The 17,385-nt window shown below is 40.6% G+C and overlaps 1 protein-coding gene across 1 annotated transcript in view; it reads right to left on the bottom strand.

Moving 5' to 3' along the window:
* Positions 1-1,076: 1,076 nt before the first annotated feature.
* The window catches only part of gna12a (guanine nucleotide binding protein (G protein) alpha 12a), a 22,314-nt gene continuing 6,005 nt past the window's right edge, over positions 1,077-17,385 (bottom strand). Inside the window, exons 2-5 of the mRNA XM_030735788.1 lie at positions 9,041-9,091; positions 8,756-8,956; positions 8,245-8,451; positions 1,077-6,530 (exon numbers count right to left, since the gene is read on the bottom strand). Of these exons, the coding sequence (XP_030591648.1) occupies positions 6,369-6,530; positions 8,245-8,451; positions 8,756-8,956; positions 9,041-9,091 (621 nt within the window). The 3' untranslated portion in view covers positions 1,077-6,368. The remainder of the gene's footprint in view (positions 6,531-8,244; positions 8,452-8,755; positions 8,957-9,040; positions 9,092-17,385) is intronic.

The raw sequence follows: 17,385 nt of genomic DNA, 5'->3' as shown, positions 1-17,385 counted from the left end.
CGTGATGGCTCACAGGTCTGTGGATTTTAGGCTAGACAACAGTTGTGGTACGTTACATTACAGAAACTTGCTGTCACGTAACAACAAACGGAGAAGTCCTCTTTTAGAGGTCTGCCAGGTTGAGGGTGGCTGCTAATGCTGTAAGGCAGCTGGTATGTGGCTAAAAAGGGTGTTTCTACAATATTTTTAATTTACTGGGATGTTGCTGAAGGGGCGACCACAGACCCTGTAATTTCTATGAAATTTGTCAACTTGTAACAGTAAAGGCAAAAAAAACCCCCCAAATGCTATAAATAAAGGTGAATATAGCCACATTTCTTCACTCCATTGTCTTGTTTTGAAATTTGAAGTTTAACATTTATTTCCTTGAAAAGTGACCTGTCACCAGCAAGCTGCATACATATACTGTACTGGTGCAGTACACAGATATAAATACCTACTAATTAGTGCTAAGCACCATACAAATAAAATACAATATTTTCCCTGGCCCAAACTGACATTTAAAAGGTGCCACAGCATTTAACAATGCAAATATGAAGCCTTTAGTGTTATTAGAATTTAGATTCGATACTAAAAGGGCACGCAGTAGAGCGTATACCCCCCAATTTTATGTGCCAATACTATGCTAATGTTGTTATGTCATCATAAATTACTAAATCACAAACACTAAAATCATATTTTACAGTTTTTAAAAATACAAAAGATTTGTAGATTATTATTTTAAAAATTAGATTCACATGAACAGATATTTTATTCAGTTTATGTACCCTAACAGCATCCTCTAAAAAAAACTAAATGGGGAAAAAAAAGAAAACATTTTCTGAGATATGAACATCGTGCGTGTGACTTTTATGTGGGATTTGTGGTTCACTTTGCATTTTTGAGTATTTTAAATAGAAAAAGGCTGTGAATTATCAAGTGACTGTTAATACCTGAGTACCAAATTTCATCACGATAGATGAAAAATTCACTGATATATAACTGATGATGATTTAAAATGCTGCCAATAATGAGAAAGAGAGAGAGAGAGGTTTTTTTTATTTTTTTTATTTTTGATGACCTTAGAAATGAAATCATATGTTCTTGGGCCCCTAAGGAATATTTCCACCAAGTTTCATAAATTTTGAGTTATATTGCGGACAGACAGATGGATGGGAAAACACAATCTCCCTCCACCTATCGGTGAGCTGTTTGTTGCACCAGCCTGTAATCATGTTTATTTCTGCTATCAATTTGGATTTGACTCGCATTATCTGCCTCAAGTGGCCATTAAGGGAACTGCAGGTATTGGCTCATTATTCAGCCCCATACATGTGTCCTGTAAAAACATCATGTAACATCACACACTGGTTTTAGAAGTTACCATGTTTAGAAAGGGTGCAGTATGACATTATCAGCTAAGGCAAGCTTGGTTAGCAATGCACAGACACACACATATGCTAAATAGTGCTAAGTAACACACTAATAAAATACAATTTTTTAACCAAAACTGTAAGACAGATTTCTTGGCTGGACTGTACCTCATAGCAGTGCTATGCTACAATGCTACAAAAGGCACCAACAGGACAATTACGGGGACTTAAATCGGCAGATTTGAGGACAAGCTGACAAAGGTCAGCAACAGCTCCCTGCATAGGGTCACCTGTCAATCAAAGCGGCCACCCTAGCTCTAGTATGCACATGGATGACCTGTTAAAAAACAAATAAATAAATAAAAAAATCACTCACAGAGTTGCTAAGAAGGAGAAAGCCATCCATAGAGGCCATGCTATGTTTATTATGTGGTAGATGCCTTTTGTTTTGTCTCTCTAATCAATTATATACTCTGGTACGTGGGATTACCGATTTCATACCTAATATGTGAAATAAACTCCTCTGGGGACAGATTAGCGTTCAACTGTAAGAATATCCTGCATAGGCCTAGTGGTGTTGACTACAGCATACAGTTTAGCACAGATACACATTCTCACACGCAGTACATAGGCTACAGATCAAACACAAATGCTGGTGAAATGTGAGGACGAAATGTCCTGCGCCTCTCAGCTTCTATAAACGAATGCTTCCTTATGTTTCAGAGACCACTGGGGATATATTCTTCTGCTCCCTGCTTTTTCCTCTCATCTCCTTTGTATGGAGGAGGCTGGTTTAGTTTTCTCTGATGTGAGCTTGTGTGTACTTGTGTGTGTTGGGAGTGGGAGGTGGGTGGTGGTGGGGGAGCGAGGGGAGGGGGGGGTGGTGATCGAAACAGGCCGAGGCGATGTCGTTCTTAGTCTCTCCATTTTGGGATCAGGACAGGAAGTGGGCTCAACAGAGGAAACATGACCTCCTCCCCCTTCTCCTCTCTCCCTCTATCCTCTTACTTTTCCCTGTATTCCCTCTTCCTCCCTTTGTCCCTCCCCCAGTCTGTGCCTACCCATTCACAAGGTCATTTCAGTGTTTTTTTCATAGTCAGAGCTCTCTTAGGGCTGCCACAGTCATTTCTGCAGCGTGCCTGAGTGGACCTTAAATTACATTCTGCTTACTTCCTGTGTAAATAAATCTATGTTAACCCGTGATTTCTAAAACAACACTAAAACTCTGGTCTAGTTGTTTCTAGGCTCCCTCCCTCTCTCCCGAGACTTGGAGTCTGTTATGCAGCAGAGCTCCTCTGATTAAAAGCCAAAGCAAAGGTCAGACTCTGCTGGGTAACAGAGATATCGCCCGACTTCAGCTTTACTCTCATGCCCAGTGCTCTGATAGCTCTGCCTGATGAGCCTCATATTACATTATGTGGAATGAGGGCCCACAGTTAGCCTAGGCTGTAGATCAGTATGACATTACTTATCAGGAGCTTCAACTCTCTGGCTTCGCAAGAGAGCTTCTCGTGTTCATAAATACTGATTAAACGGCCCCAGGACATTAGGAAAAACATATTTGAATTTATTTCCCCCCCGCATTTCTCCTTCAGAGCTCAAAAACATTTCTTAAAAATCCTCACATCTCCCCCGCTAATCTTTCTACCACTCTTCGCTTTCCAGCTCAGAGGGTCCCGACCTCTTGCTTTACCGCATACACACTCAAACACACAAAGATGGCCACACTGAGAAAATAAAGAAACAGCGTGTCAGCAAACGGCAGTGTATTTCACCACAGAGCACAGAGCCAAGGCACTGGAAAACAAAAAAACAAAGGCAGAAGACCTCCCTCTTTTCATCCCCCCGACCTCCATCCTGTTCGCCTTTCAGCGTCTGCATCTGTTTGTTTGTTTCACTGCCTTTTTCTTCCCCCAGACGTTTTTGCCTTTCTGCTCATTTTCTCTTAGACACATCCAGTGCAATGACGACAATTGCAAAAAAAAAAAACAAAAGGAAACAAAAAACTTGCGTGAGAGGATAAAGGTAGGTTAGCTAACAACACCAACAGAGCAGTTATAGTTACAGTGATACTGTTAGACAGAGTGCCATTTGTATTTTAAGGTGTACACACAGTGTCAGTCACATACAGTAATGTACAGGATTGATCAACATGCACAATGAACACAAACACACATTACACAGTTTAATACAGTATTGTAAGGAGGCGGGTGGAAGTGTTCGTGGTTTGCTTCATTCCCCTCGAGGCAACGTGGGCTTATTACTCAGGGTGGGAAGAGCAGCCCAGCTGTGTCCAGCCGCTGCATGACAAAATGCAAATCAGGCGAATTTAGAATCCAGTCAACATTTTCATTTAACCCCACTTGATTGAAAAAAGAAGAAAAAAAAAAACAGCTGATTTTTAAAAATGTACAAAGTATAAGGGAAGTTCTGGTGAGCAGTTTAACCACCGTCATAAATCAGTGCATAAGGTTTGTTAAACTGCAAATAAGCACTGCAGCAGGACTTAACTTGCTACCCACTGGTTACTTGACCTTTGAACCTGCATCACATGTGTTTTTGGTCACGGGGACATTGCAAAAAGCTGCACTGATCAGATCCTCCAAATGCAGAAAACACATCGTCACTACATTCAAATCAAGGCCTCTTAATGGACCGGATAATATGAACTATTTTTTAGCTTTTTAGATTCTGCTGTCCACCTCCTCCTGAACAAATATCTGACATTTCAGCTGCTAAATAGTCCACTATGTTCACAGGCTGGTTGCTATTTTCGTCTGGCTGCAGTTTAGTGTTGGGAAAGAAGTGTATATTGGGGTTTTTTTTTTAGGACTGTTTTGGGCTGAAAACAAGATTATGAATGGTGAGAGTGAACAAAACAAGTAATGTTGCAGAGTATAAAACCAAAACAATGAGCTGAAGGACACTAAAACACTTCATATATAGCTGCAGGGAACTTTCGAGGAGGAAGATTATAAACAGATTTCTGCATATATGGAAACTGTCTGAAACTGAACAGATAACAAAAGCTCTGGTGTCCATTTGGTGTGACGGAGCACATTTGAACACACTTTGGTTACATGCAGGTAAACCATCTGCGTGTGAAGCAAAACATGAAACGCATTTGAAAATCACCTACGATCATCTGATGATTTAGATTTTTTTTTTTGATCTGCATCCATAAACGATGGCCAAAGAAAGGAACAAGAAGTCTCAGATCAGATATATGCTGGATACACCCGAGAGCCTTGAGATGATGGCTGTTAAATATAACTAATGTATTTTTCACGTCGAGCAAACCCCTTTCATACAGTCATTTTTTTTGTTGTTGTTAATGCAAAAAAAAAAAATAAATTGACCAGCACTTCTTTAAAATATTGGAATATCTACAGTATAAACTTCCGTGAATCCAAAATTTAAACATATTTCATTTAAAAAAATGAATTTTGAAGGTTTTTTTTCAATTCAAAGCACAATTAACTAAATGATCTTGGGGCAAACTTATGATTGAAATTGCATTTTTGACAACAATCAAATATTCGATCAGTTATTTGGATTTAAGTGCAGCACTTTTTTTCCAGGCAATTTCCTGTTTTCCTTACACTGTCAAACTAGTTCTTTCAAAGACACTTTCTAGGATCTCATTAGGAAGTCACAGACTAGCCAGTCACTAAAACTTGTATAAACCAGCTTTCCTGTGATTTTTTTTTCCTCAGTCTGGCTTGTGTAGGTCACTTGTTATTGTCTTGATGTTTTTCCTAGGAAGGCTTCCCACCCCAGCTGCTACAAAAGTCCAAAATGGCTACGAAAAACATGGGGATCAGGTCATCTGCAGTTCAAACCCGTCATTTTCTGCTGTTCCCGGCACGTTTACAGGACAAAAGAACAGGAACAAGCAGTGTAACCATATCCCAAAGCTTTCTTGTAGATTTTTTTTTTTTTTTTTTAACTTAGAATATGCCTCAGGTCAAGTCTATGCTATTGTGGTACATCTACTGGGATGCCGTGGGAATCACAGAATAGAAGGGAGAGGAAAGCCTGGGAAAGGCATATGGATGGAGATGAACTATAATTCATAGAGGACCAGGAGCCGTGTGTGGTTCTGCATATTTTTTTTTTTAAAGCTTAGATGAGACTAATTTGACCGTAACCTTCTTCTGCTGGAGAAGGAGAAGAACAATGTGTCTACTGTGCTGAGGAGGAGTGGGATTAGAAGAATAAGACTTGTTATCTGCAGCTGTTGATCTCTTGAACAATGGCGGGAACAAGGGAATTAACACAAGAGGAGAGAAAAAAAAAAGAAAAGGCAGCGCAGGAGAGGACAAGGAGTGTAACACAGCTTCGTCACCCTCCTCTGCTGAAGTTCATTGACAGGAACACTTGTACAACCTTTTCACATAACGCAGCATATGACCAGTACGGACCCCCAAACCTCCTTCCCTCTGTCACACGTACTTTAAGACGGAGCATTTTTCAGCTCACTCCAAACCTCATGTTTTTCTTTCTCCGGTATTCTTTCTTTGCACTACTTCCCCTCCCGCTACTTGTTCACACAGCTCGAGCTACATTTCCACAGGCAGCAGTCTGACTGGGTTTAGTGACATGTTGTCATGAGTCTTATATACATGTGAGAAAAACCACGTTCAGTGCTCACGTCATGTAGTTGGTGCTTTCCTCTACATTGTTTTTTTTTTTTTGTTTGTTTTTTTTTGTTTTTTACACATTTTGGAACCTGTGCAAGGAAAAGGTCTTTTTACAGCATTCACACATTTATACAGGTCAAACGTAAGGATTCCCCAGGGGCCAAACGTCAACGGATCCACAGTCGCTACAGGGCTCCACAGGTTCAGAGTTCACTAGGATCCACTCTGTGTGGGTCAAGTGACAGTTCCACAGGTCAGTGTTAATACACACTCACAGGGTGTTGTGTCAGATCAAAGGAGACTTTCTAAGAAGTCCTCCGGGGCCTGGATTCACAGTTAACAGTCAGAGAAGCCATCATCTGTGATGTAAAGGTCACTGCAGCATGATATCTTTGAGGTTTTCCTGCAGGATGGTGTCCTTCACGGCATGGAAGACAAAGCGGATATTTTCTGTGTCTACCGCAGTGGTGAAGTGGTGGAAAAGTGGCTTCCCTCGGTTTCTCCTCTTACGACTAAACAACTGCACCAGGAATGCCTGAAAGAAGCAGAGGCGGGAGAGCAAGAGTGTTTACGTTTGTACTATACTGACTTAAATACAAGATCACACCAGCTTTTATGACACCCTTTTTTGACACACAATAGGAGGACAGGACTTGTCTCTGCATGCTGTTTGTTCAAAGAGACAACAGTCTTCATCCTTGCTATAAAAGGGAAACATGAGACTTCCACTTTTCTCTCAGACTCTTGGAGGAAGGATTTTTGTAGTGGACCTATTATTTTGTTATTTTCAGTCATTAAATATGGCCTAAGCTTCAGATAATGGGGTCAGTATATGTGCAAGTAATCCCTGTGAGCCAAACGATCGAGCTTCAGACTGCTCTCAACACTTTGTTTCAATTGTTCTACTCTTGATTCTGCAGTGACAGTAGATATCATTAATATGGCCAACTCAGGCTCTGGCTGTGAGCACAGAAGCCCCACCCACCTGCGGTTTAGACCTTCTGTTTGGGAGGGGCAACCAATCTGAAGAAAGCTGGCCTAAAGTGAAAGGAGTTAAAACAGTTTGCTTCAGACAGTGGATAATCCCTGTTTAAGATAAATAAGGATGATTTTTAACTGTGAATCATGCACAAATAATTCAGCAGAGGGCAAGAATAAAAAATCAGAAGCTACAGTGAGCTTGATAAGTCCAGAAAAGGAAAGGAGCTAATGCTGCTGCCCAGTTTAAAGCGATACACCACCTCATGGTTCACAAAAACCAGCAATCAGTGCAGCTTACAAGAGACGCAGATCATGTAAAAAAAATAAATAAATAAAAAAAGTACTGGTGCATTTTTTATTTTCTAACTAAATCGGCATGCTCTCGTGTTTCGACTGTTCAAACTAACCAACCAACCAACTATTAATGTGACGCTTCTGTAGTAAAATCTGCTTGTCATGAAGCTGTTGCCTACAGAGGCGGGTGTGGCTCAAGAGGTAGATCACCGACGCCCGTCGTCTTCACGTTGAGCCCTGAGTGTGAATGTTAGGCTAAAAGCACTTAGAAAAAAGCAGTTGTGTAGCAAGGAAGCACTTTGAGTACCCAAAAAGAGCAAAAAAAAAAAAAAAAATCCATTTGCATCAGTGCCGCTTTGTAACATGGGTTTAGAAAACTGCCGTAACACACAGGTTGTAGAGTAAGTCAGGTAGTATTAGTAATGTTCCCATTTTGAGTGTTGCTCTTTAATCCAGCTTTTAGGATTATCATTAATTATCTTGACTTCAGTCATGGATGCTAAAAGCCTAATTAAAGGCAAGAATTAACCTGGATCATCTCTTCAGAAGGGAGAGGAAATTTGAGGTGTCAGGAGGATGTGCAGCCATTCTCAAAATGACCCTTTAAGTAACAGTTTTAATGCTGAACTATATTTCTTTTGTTAAATTCAAGCCTTGGTAATAAACTAATGTCTAAGGGCTTCTAAACGCCCCTTTACGTGTGTGTGTGTGTGTGTGTGTGTGTGTGTGTGTGTGTGTGTGTGTGTGTGTGTGTGTGTGTAATGACAGAAAATTGGGTCTTTATAGATAAAACTAAACAATTTGTATGTCAAATAAAAGTTTACATGTACTGACAGGCTCTTCTTGAATGCATGAAAGGTGCTATCGTTGCAAAATAGTAGCTGCATAGAGAAAGAAAACAGAGAGATTCAGGAAGAAGTTCAAGCTCTGCAACTGCACTCAGAGTTTTATTGAACCTAAAAACCACTGTGTACCTGTACGTCCTCTAGCCTGCGCGGGTCCCCTCTGAACTCGGGGAAGTTCTTGCGAATGTCGGCCGTGCGAATCTTTTCCACCAGCAGGTCCGTTTTGTTGAGGAAGAGGATGATGGACACGTTAAGGAAGAGCTTGTTGTTGACGATCGTCTCGAAGATGTTCATACTCTCGACCAGACGGTTTGTCCTGCGATCCTCCATCAAGACCTGGAATTGCAGACGCTCAGAATTAGTCTTTTTGTTTTATTTTTTTGTTTTCAGGTCTTATCTGTGCACCAATTAAGGGTTCGGTCATCATCATATGACCGCTGGCTTGAACTCAAGCCATGACTATGGGAACAATGAAGTTTCCTCAGCATACCACAAAGAGAGCTTTGTGTTCACCGCAAATGTTGTGTGTCTCTCTGATGTTTCTTGGGCATTTCACAATCCCAGAAGTCAAGAGACAAACATTTCCACTGCAACAGCATTTCATAATCAGGCTGGTATTTGTGTTCTTATATGCACGCACCTGGTCATACTCTGACGACGATACCATGAAAAGTATCGATGTGATCCCATCGAAGCACTGAAACCACTTCTGCCTCTGAGACCTTTGCCCTCCAACATCCACCATCTTGAAAGGAATCTTTTTGATGACAAAGTCGTGCTCGACAATCCCTTTAGTCGCCTTCCTCGCAAACAAAATGTCTTGCTTGCTTGGGATATAGTTCTGAGGAACGATATAAGAACATGTTCTCACAAGGTGAAAGAGTTAAAAAGAGTACATCAGATTTAACTCGTCATTATGACTCACCAGTTGTCCAATACGATCCAAGTTATCCAGGAAGTATTTGACCGACTCACTCTGCAGACGAGAAGAAAAAAAATCCATTACAGCTGCAGCACAGACCTGAGTCATCTTAAACACATTAAACCAAACTTAAAAGACTCAAATAATCCCATTACAGCACTTGATCACATTATTGGAACAATTTCATTTCTTATATTTCTTCCTTCTTTAATTCTCATTTTCACAGAAGCTGTCATACTGTGGTTATTAATTTAATAAGACATCAATCATTGCAACAGAGGACAGAAACCATGTGAACAACCACAATCATATTAGTCCCATTATATCTCTGGAGCTCATAGCTGAATCACATTTAGTTAGAACCTGCCATGAGTCTGCAACTCTTTATGGCTCAAGACGACATAGAAACTGCACTAATCCGGATTTTCCAATCAACAAAGGATCAAAAAGTTACGTTTAATCAGAAAAATGTTGCTCGTAGTTCCAAAACTGCAGAAAAAATAAACCTGAGGTGCCGCTCACCTCAGGTTTATTCAGCCTTTGGACTTCCTTTGGCTCAATGTCTTGGCCCACAACAGCCCCACGATGTGGTCTAAAGATCATTATTTATTTATTTATATATATATATACACACACATACACACACACATCTGTGAACATGGGAAACAACTTACGATTCTATTCTTGTTTGTTTTTCACTTCTCCTATCAGGAGCGTTTGTGCGTGCTTTATATCACGACCTGTATCTTTTAAATATCTCTGTGTTCCTCTTTCTATCCCACTGTAAAACACTCTGAATTATCTTGTGTCTGAATACAAATAAATTTGACTTGACTTTACTCGTTTTCTAGCTGTTTTCACAGTTTTGACAGACTTACAGTAAATAATCTGCCTAATGACAAACAGCAGCCAAAGTTAAACATATAGATGTTTAACTCTGACAGGGCAGCGTGGTTTAGGTCTGTATAACCGAACAAACCTCAAGACTTCTGGAACAATGTCCTTTGGACAGAAGTGGAGATTTTTTTGGCCATGATGCACAGTGCTGTGTTTGGTGAAAACTAAACACAGTGTAACACCTCATACTTACTGTAAAGCACGGTGGTGGAGGGGTGATGATTTGGGTTTATTTTGCAGCTACAGGGCCTGGGCACCTTGAAATTATTGTTTTAACCATGAACTACTCCGTATATCAAAGTATTCTAGAGTCAAATATGAGGCCGTCTGTCTGACAGCTTAAGCTCGACTGAAATCGGGTCATGCACCAGGACAATGATCCCAACCAGAGCAGCAAAGCTACAACAGAATGACTGAAAAATAAAATAAAAATCAAGGCGCTGCAATGATCCAGTCAAAGTTCAGACCTCAACCTGACTGAAATGCTGTGGTGGGACCTTAAGAGAGCTGTGCATAAATTAATACCCACAAACCTCAATGATCTGACGTGATGCTGTAAAGACAAGTGGGACAAAATTCCTCCACAGCGATGTGAGAGACTGATAAAGTCATACAGTAAATGATTACCTCAAGTTATTCCTGCTTAAGGTGGTTTTAAACTGCTGAATCATGGGGTGTACTTAATTTTTCACACACTGCTTCCTGTATTTCAGCTTAGTTTTTGTAAAATAAATAATGACAGTGTAATATGTATAGAACTGACAGAGGGTGTACTTTTTTTTTTTTGACCATGACTGTACACAGACAAGATCTACTCAAACAACTGAGAGAATATAAAAGACAACACACTAGACAAAAGGTAGGCTGTGGCATCACAAGGCAACCCTGTGATGAATTAATCTTGTCTCACATGGTCCCAGAATACAAACTGACTTCCACATACAGCCGATTTACACAGAAAAGGGAAGGAAGCTGAGGATAAGAAAATGTGATCAACATGACTTAATTTACAAGAAGAAGGAGACACAATAAAGTGGATCATGGAATCATTTCTGCATCATGCTGTTGAGTTTTACCACTTTCTAGTCTAAAGAGAAAACGTGATTTGAATTATTTCATATCCTCTGCAAATATCCACTGAACCCGACTGTAGCATCAGGGAAAGACCTTAAGAGGACCACGTGTCCCTGCACTCAATACGCAAAACTTAATTCGGTGGAACATCCCACAGTGTGCTATCAACTCTTTAACTTGAAATCATACAAGGTTACATCCGAGGACTGTTTCTGAATGCGTGCTCTGCAGTTTATGTTTTTGGATGTAGGTTTCCTGATATTTCAGGCAGCAGTTGGGTTTAGCTCATTTCTGCTAGGTATGAAACTCAATAAGACAACTCCTGAAACTTGAGATGTGTAATCCATTGCTATGAACACCATGTGTGCATTTTTTTTGTCACTGCTCCACTATCCACTGTTGGGCAGTAATGTGGTTTAAGTGCACACCGATCTTCACTGCAGTGGATTACAGAGCTCACTCAGGTTTTAAGAGGCTGCTAATTGATTTCCATGCTGCTCGGAAATGAATGGAAACCAGCGGGTTCCTGCAGCCGAGGAAAAAGTTTATTGGGCTTTTTCTACAGCACAGGATCTTCAAAATGTTCTGCTGTGCTAGTGTAATGTCATCTGCTGTGAATGGGCTAAAAGCAAGCAGAAGTAATAGTAGGTGTATACATTTCAAACTGGAATCAGACTGATTCCCAGCAAAAGTTTAAAAATGAACCTCTTTCTTCCTCCCTCTTTCTCCTAAATACACTCACATTCAACAGGAAACAGCTGTGTGTGTGAAAACAGGAGAGGAGAGGGGGAGGGAGGGATTAGCGAGTCAGACAGAACTCAGTTTCAAAGTCACTTTAGCACTTCCATCACACACACACACTGCAATATAACATTACCGCTCTTTAAACTCGTGCTGACAGCAGCTTTTTCCAGACTGTGCAGATGTTTTGGCTTCTCTCAAACTGATCAACGAGCAACGGTTAAAAAGAAAAAAACAAAACAAAAGAAAAACCCTCTTACTCTTCATGTTGGCCCTGACATGCCCTGTAACAACCAGGAAACATGACCTCTGTGTGGGTGAGATGTGAACCGCTGACCCCACAGATGACCTACAGTGTCACTGCAATAGGAAACACAAAGCCAGGGGCTCTGATTGGTTCAGCCGGACATGAACGGCAGGGGGAGGATGGTTGGAGGGAAAAGCAGCGAGAGGGGAATTCCCAGAGATGAAGGGACATGCATGCACAGACAGACACGGACACCCACGTGAGCCTGCGCATAACGTACATGCACGAGCGCGAACAAGCGCAGATCATTTCCACAGACGGTTCAGCCGCCATCAGCACAAATGAAACAGTCTGATTATTCACACAGTGGAAGCTTCAGACTGAATTTATTTTATTAGATCAGGGATGGATTTTAGTGCCTGGTAATGCAGATCTGTGGGTAATAAATGGGTAAAATATAGTTCTGAGTGTGTGTGTGTGTGTGTGAGAGCCCATATGTGTGTGTGTTGAGTAAGGCAGGAGGAATGTCTCCATTCATGGCGTGAATGGGCAGATTAGAGGCTTTATTCCAGCAAAGACCTGAATAAACTCCCATTCTGTGTCTGTGTGTGTGTGTGTGGGTGGTGGTTGGGGGGGGGCATAGGTGTATGTGCCGCTGTATGTGGAACTAAGTGCAATGCTATTGTGGGTTAGTCCTTTCATTTCCAACTATGAGGATACAGGATAATTGTTAATGATAACAAATATTGTTCTTTTATTAACTAATCAGTAATTTTGAATTAAATTTATTTATGTAGTATTCACTTGGCAGATTGGCACAGTCATGATTGTGTTTGGTGATTCAGGTCGAGAAGTCCCTGTTTGCCTCGTGGCGATCTCAGTACAGCCCAGTTGATACAGGATTTTTATGACTGATACTGATATTTAGCAATTTAAAAACTCAATATTTTGATACATTGTCCGATATTTTTTTTTTTCTTTCAGACACATGAAGCAAACTGATTTCCCTAATATTTTTACGTGCATTTATTCATTTACTCATTCACGCGCTGCCTGACTCTGTTCAAATCAGCTGATTGCTTGTGGCATTTCAATTCAATTCAATTCAATTCAGCTCAGTTCAATTCAATTTTATTTATATAGAGCCAAATCACAACAAACAGCTGCCTCAAGGCGCTTCATATTGGAAGGTTAAGATCATACAATAACTACAGAGAAACCCAACAATCAAAAAGACCCCCTATGAGCAAGCACTTGGCAACAGTGGGAAGGAAAAACTCCCTTTTAACAGGAAGAAATCTCAGCACGGTGGTGTGGTGGTTAGCACTGCTGCCTCACAGTTAGAATGACATCTAGAAGGTCTGGGTTTGATTCCACCTTGGCCCAGGCGAGGCCTTTTGCTGTGTGGAGTTTGCATGTTCTCCCTGTGTCTGTGTGGGTTTCCTCCCACAGTCCAAAGACATGCGGTTACTGGGGTTAGGTTAATAGGTAACTATTTTTTATTGTTTATTTTTATTGTTTTTTTTATTTTTATTATAAATGCCAGGACAGATTGATTGGCAAATAGCTGATATTGCCCCACTGATAAACTGGTCGGACTTTAACCTCCAGAGTTTAAAAAAGAAGAAAAAAAATAAAATAAAAGAAGCCGAGTGCCAACTATTGCAGTTCCTTGAGTGGCCACTTGAGGCTGGACCAAAAGTGAGCCAGTCTCCAGAGACCTCCATGTTAAAAGGCCCAACTACAAATCTGAAACAAAGATCATTTTTATAGAACTGTCCAGTTTAAATTGCATTACACCTTAAAGTTATGTTGTGTAGAGTGGCTGCTGAAATAGAGTATTTCTAGTGCATGTTTAGACAAATAATATGGTTTCTGCATGGATGACATTATTGACAGACCACCCAAAAAGCCTGTGCTCCTGGTTACATAGCACTTATTAGGTTTGTCTGTGTTATGTACTCACAGTTTGAGCATGAGACTGTGCAAGCATCAGCTTGCTATTGTTAGCTGAAAGCGTGGTGACTGTGCCTTTCACCCAAAAGTGCTCCGAAGACAACGGTCTGCAACAGCCAGTGTGAATATTTTGCTCTCAGAACTGGACTTAGCAGTAAAGTGGTGGCTTGACCATCTTTTTAAATGCTTATTCCAGACAAAGAATGGTTCACAAACTCTAATCTATTCAGTTCACAATAACGTTTGCAGCAACCTCTGCATGTACATGATAGGAATGCAGGTTGGGTTTGATAGAAGCCGGATGCAGTATCATCAATTTTAGAAGCATAAAGGTGAAGGTGAAGTTTTATAATCATCAGTTTTTGATTTCTACTTCTTTAATACTGCAGGGGTAGTAATTTTATTTTGAATTTAAATGAAATCCAGAAAATTGTTACAAAACTTCATCACATTGACTGAGAAATGAATCTAAACCAAGTGTTTCAGCACTACTCTATAACAGTCTGTAAATTATATTTCTACGATGACAGCTTTAGCTCCACGGTTCAAGTTGATTGCTGAGTTCAAGAAATTTCTACTGTAGGTTTCAAACATAATCCCTCCTTGAACAGGAAAACCTGAGCTGTGAGCTGAAGCGGAGCGCAGCTGTGATGACGAGCACGGGCAGCAGATTTCTCTTTCAGTTTCTCTTCCGGACAAATTTGGAGGGAGATGGACTGAAATAAAACTTGTTTGTGAGAGTGTCCAAACTTTTGACTGGTACCGTACACAAACTCTCTAGCTGTTGCAGATCCACCGCTGTCTTATTTACAACCCCTGCTCTTCAGGTACATTATGTTTCTTCCCTGACTGTGTTTTGTTTTGGCCACATGTCCATGATTTAGTAAACAGGTAAGAAAAGAGAACTCTCATTAATCACTGAATGCTGCACCAGAAGAAAGAGATGAAATGCATGCATCCACCATGACAGACATATACATTATAGATAAAGCGGAATATCAGATGCAATATAGATAATGTGAAATCTCAGGAATGCCCAACTCAACGATAAAGTGTGTGTGTGTGTGTATTGTTGCACGCATTTCAGCATTTATAGCCTCTTTACACCTTTGTGGGTCTTCAAGGTCCCCTGAACAGTCGAAAGGCTGCACCTACGGTGAAGACAGCGGCCACCACTTACTGTCACAACTTGATCTACAGCCTTGTTTTTCCTCAAGCAGAGGTTTGGTGTTTATGTCCTGTATCAAACTGTGTGTTATCTGGGTGTGGTGGGAAAACAGAAAACCCTCCAAGTAAACAAACTCCTTGCTTGTGCTCGCTTTTGGTTTGTTTTCCCCTCACTATCTGCCCTTTTCCCTTCTCTCCGTTTTCACTGTGGGAGACTCTATGCTCATCTCTGCTTTCCACTCCCTTTCCCTCTTCCTCTCGTCGGACCCCCGTTTCTCTGCTCCCTCTCCCCCCCATCAGCTTGCGGCCCAGCTCCAATAGTGCCTGGGAAAAACTGACTGCGGTGTCCCCGGAAAACCTCTCCAAGAGTGGCAAGAAAGAGGAGGCGGAGAGTATCTAACTCAGCACATTTACTCCACAGTAGACATTTTGGTTTCTTACTGTCAAGAATAAAGCTGCTGTTACTCCATAGTTTTCCTTTTGTCCACAAACCCAACAAAAAGAAGACCGGCACTTTTTCTGCAGCATTCAACTTCTTTATCCTGGCTTGGGCCCCAAGCTCATGCACATAAATCATTAAAAAAAAAAAAAAAAAGGAGGTGACAAATGTGTGGTCAGTCTCAAAAACAGCTGGGCACTGTAGTAAAAAGCAAGTTAGCACAGTTATATGGTGCATATGCTGGGAACTATTTTCAATTTTGTGCACTGGTGTATGTGAGACTGTATTTATAATTAATATTGGGCCAATGTAAACGGGCTCATTGATTAATATGTTTTAGCTACACTAACAGCATGGATGAGATTTGCTCCACCTCAGTAGTTCTAACAGTTTTCAAACAGTGAATTGCTGGAGAGGTGAAAGGAAGTTGTAGAGACACTGCATGAGGTAAAATAGACAGGTGCATGCTGTGACTCAAAAAAAAAAAATAGAGCAGTCAAGTAGTAGATTGGCCAGCTGACCAGTTTATCAACTGAGTCAGTAGTAGCTGTGACACGCTGTGTTAAAACTCATACTGTGGGTCATAGCAGACTCATCCATTGCCAATAAACATCTAGAAAGCCACAGATTTACAAGAAATGCATTTTTGTTTTTTGTTTTTTTGTCAAGGAACCGCAATCCTTCACTCTGCAGTCCTGGATCTACCTCATCACACCACACATGCCACAGATCATCATGTTTATACTTTGCAGTGCTGTGATTTTAGCCCAGAATCTGCAGAAGCTTGTTGTCAGAAGCGTTGGCACTTTGAAGAGACTTTGGAATTTCCTGTTTACCTGTGACCTCTGGAGTATGATGAGGGTGATTCAGCCCTGTGAAGTGAAGCAATGTGATTTCATCAGGAAAGTAAAACATGTTCTTTTTTTGGTGGTTCGCTTTTTATATTTTGTGTGTGTAATATATATATATATATATATATATATATATATATATATATATATATATATATATATATATATATATATATATATATATATATATATATATATATATATTACAGCCTAGAATGGCTGTAATATCTAATTGTAACTAACTGACAAATTTATTTATGTATTATTAAACCAAATTACTTGTTCTTGACTATTCAGTGGCAGCTGTTTGCACATCCATGGGTACACTGCACTGAAATAAGACAACTGATACAATTTAAAGATGCAGGCTAAAAGAGTATGTTTTAAGTCATAAAATACTAACTTTCACCAGCCTGACTCCACATTAAAACAAATCAAGAGCTGAACTGAAGCATTCGGTCTGCACAGACTCTGTACATCACTCACAACACGGAAACAGCAGTGATTTAAATAGCTGTCTGTGGGAAGACAAAAAAAAAAAAAAAAAAAAAATGGCACTGGGCTCTTGAGGTAACAAGCAGAACACGTGTTTTGGAGTCAGTGTGGACTGATGCATTTGATAAAGTCTGCTGATAGAACAGCAGGAGGCCCTGAGCATCAGAAATGCCTCTAAATACGTTTCCTATGTGGACCGGCCCTTAGAGAGAATGATGTCTGCAGGCCAGCGCAGCTGTAACATTCTAACTTTATCACACAGCGACTCCAGATAAGACAAAGCAGTCTGACCCAGAGCTGTACATCTCAAACGCACGAACGCGCACACACGTACACCGACACAGTTTGTTGAGTGCGAGAGAGACGGAAGTGCCTTCTATGTGACTCCAGCTTGTTTTGTCACTGATAAAAGTAACAAGGTAAAAGGTCGTCCTAACAGTCCCGAGCAGACAGTAAAGCTGCTGTGTCTCTTTCAATAAAG

This window comes from Archocentrus centrarchus, chromosome 1 (assembly GCF_007364275.1).
Source record: "Archocentrus centrarchus isolate MPI-CPG fArcCen1 chromosome 1, fArcCen1, whole genome shotgun sequence".
In the NCBI taxonomy this organism is placed as follows: Eukaryota; Metazoa; Chordata; class Actinopteri; order Cichliformes; family Cichlidae; genus Archocentrus; species Archocentrus centrarchus.
Note: the sequence above shows the minus strand (reverse complement) of the source record. Positions and strands in the feature narration are given on the sequence as shown.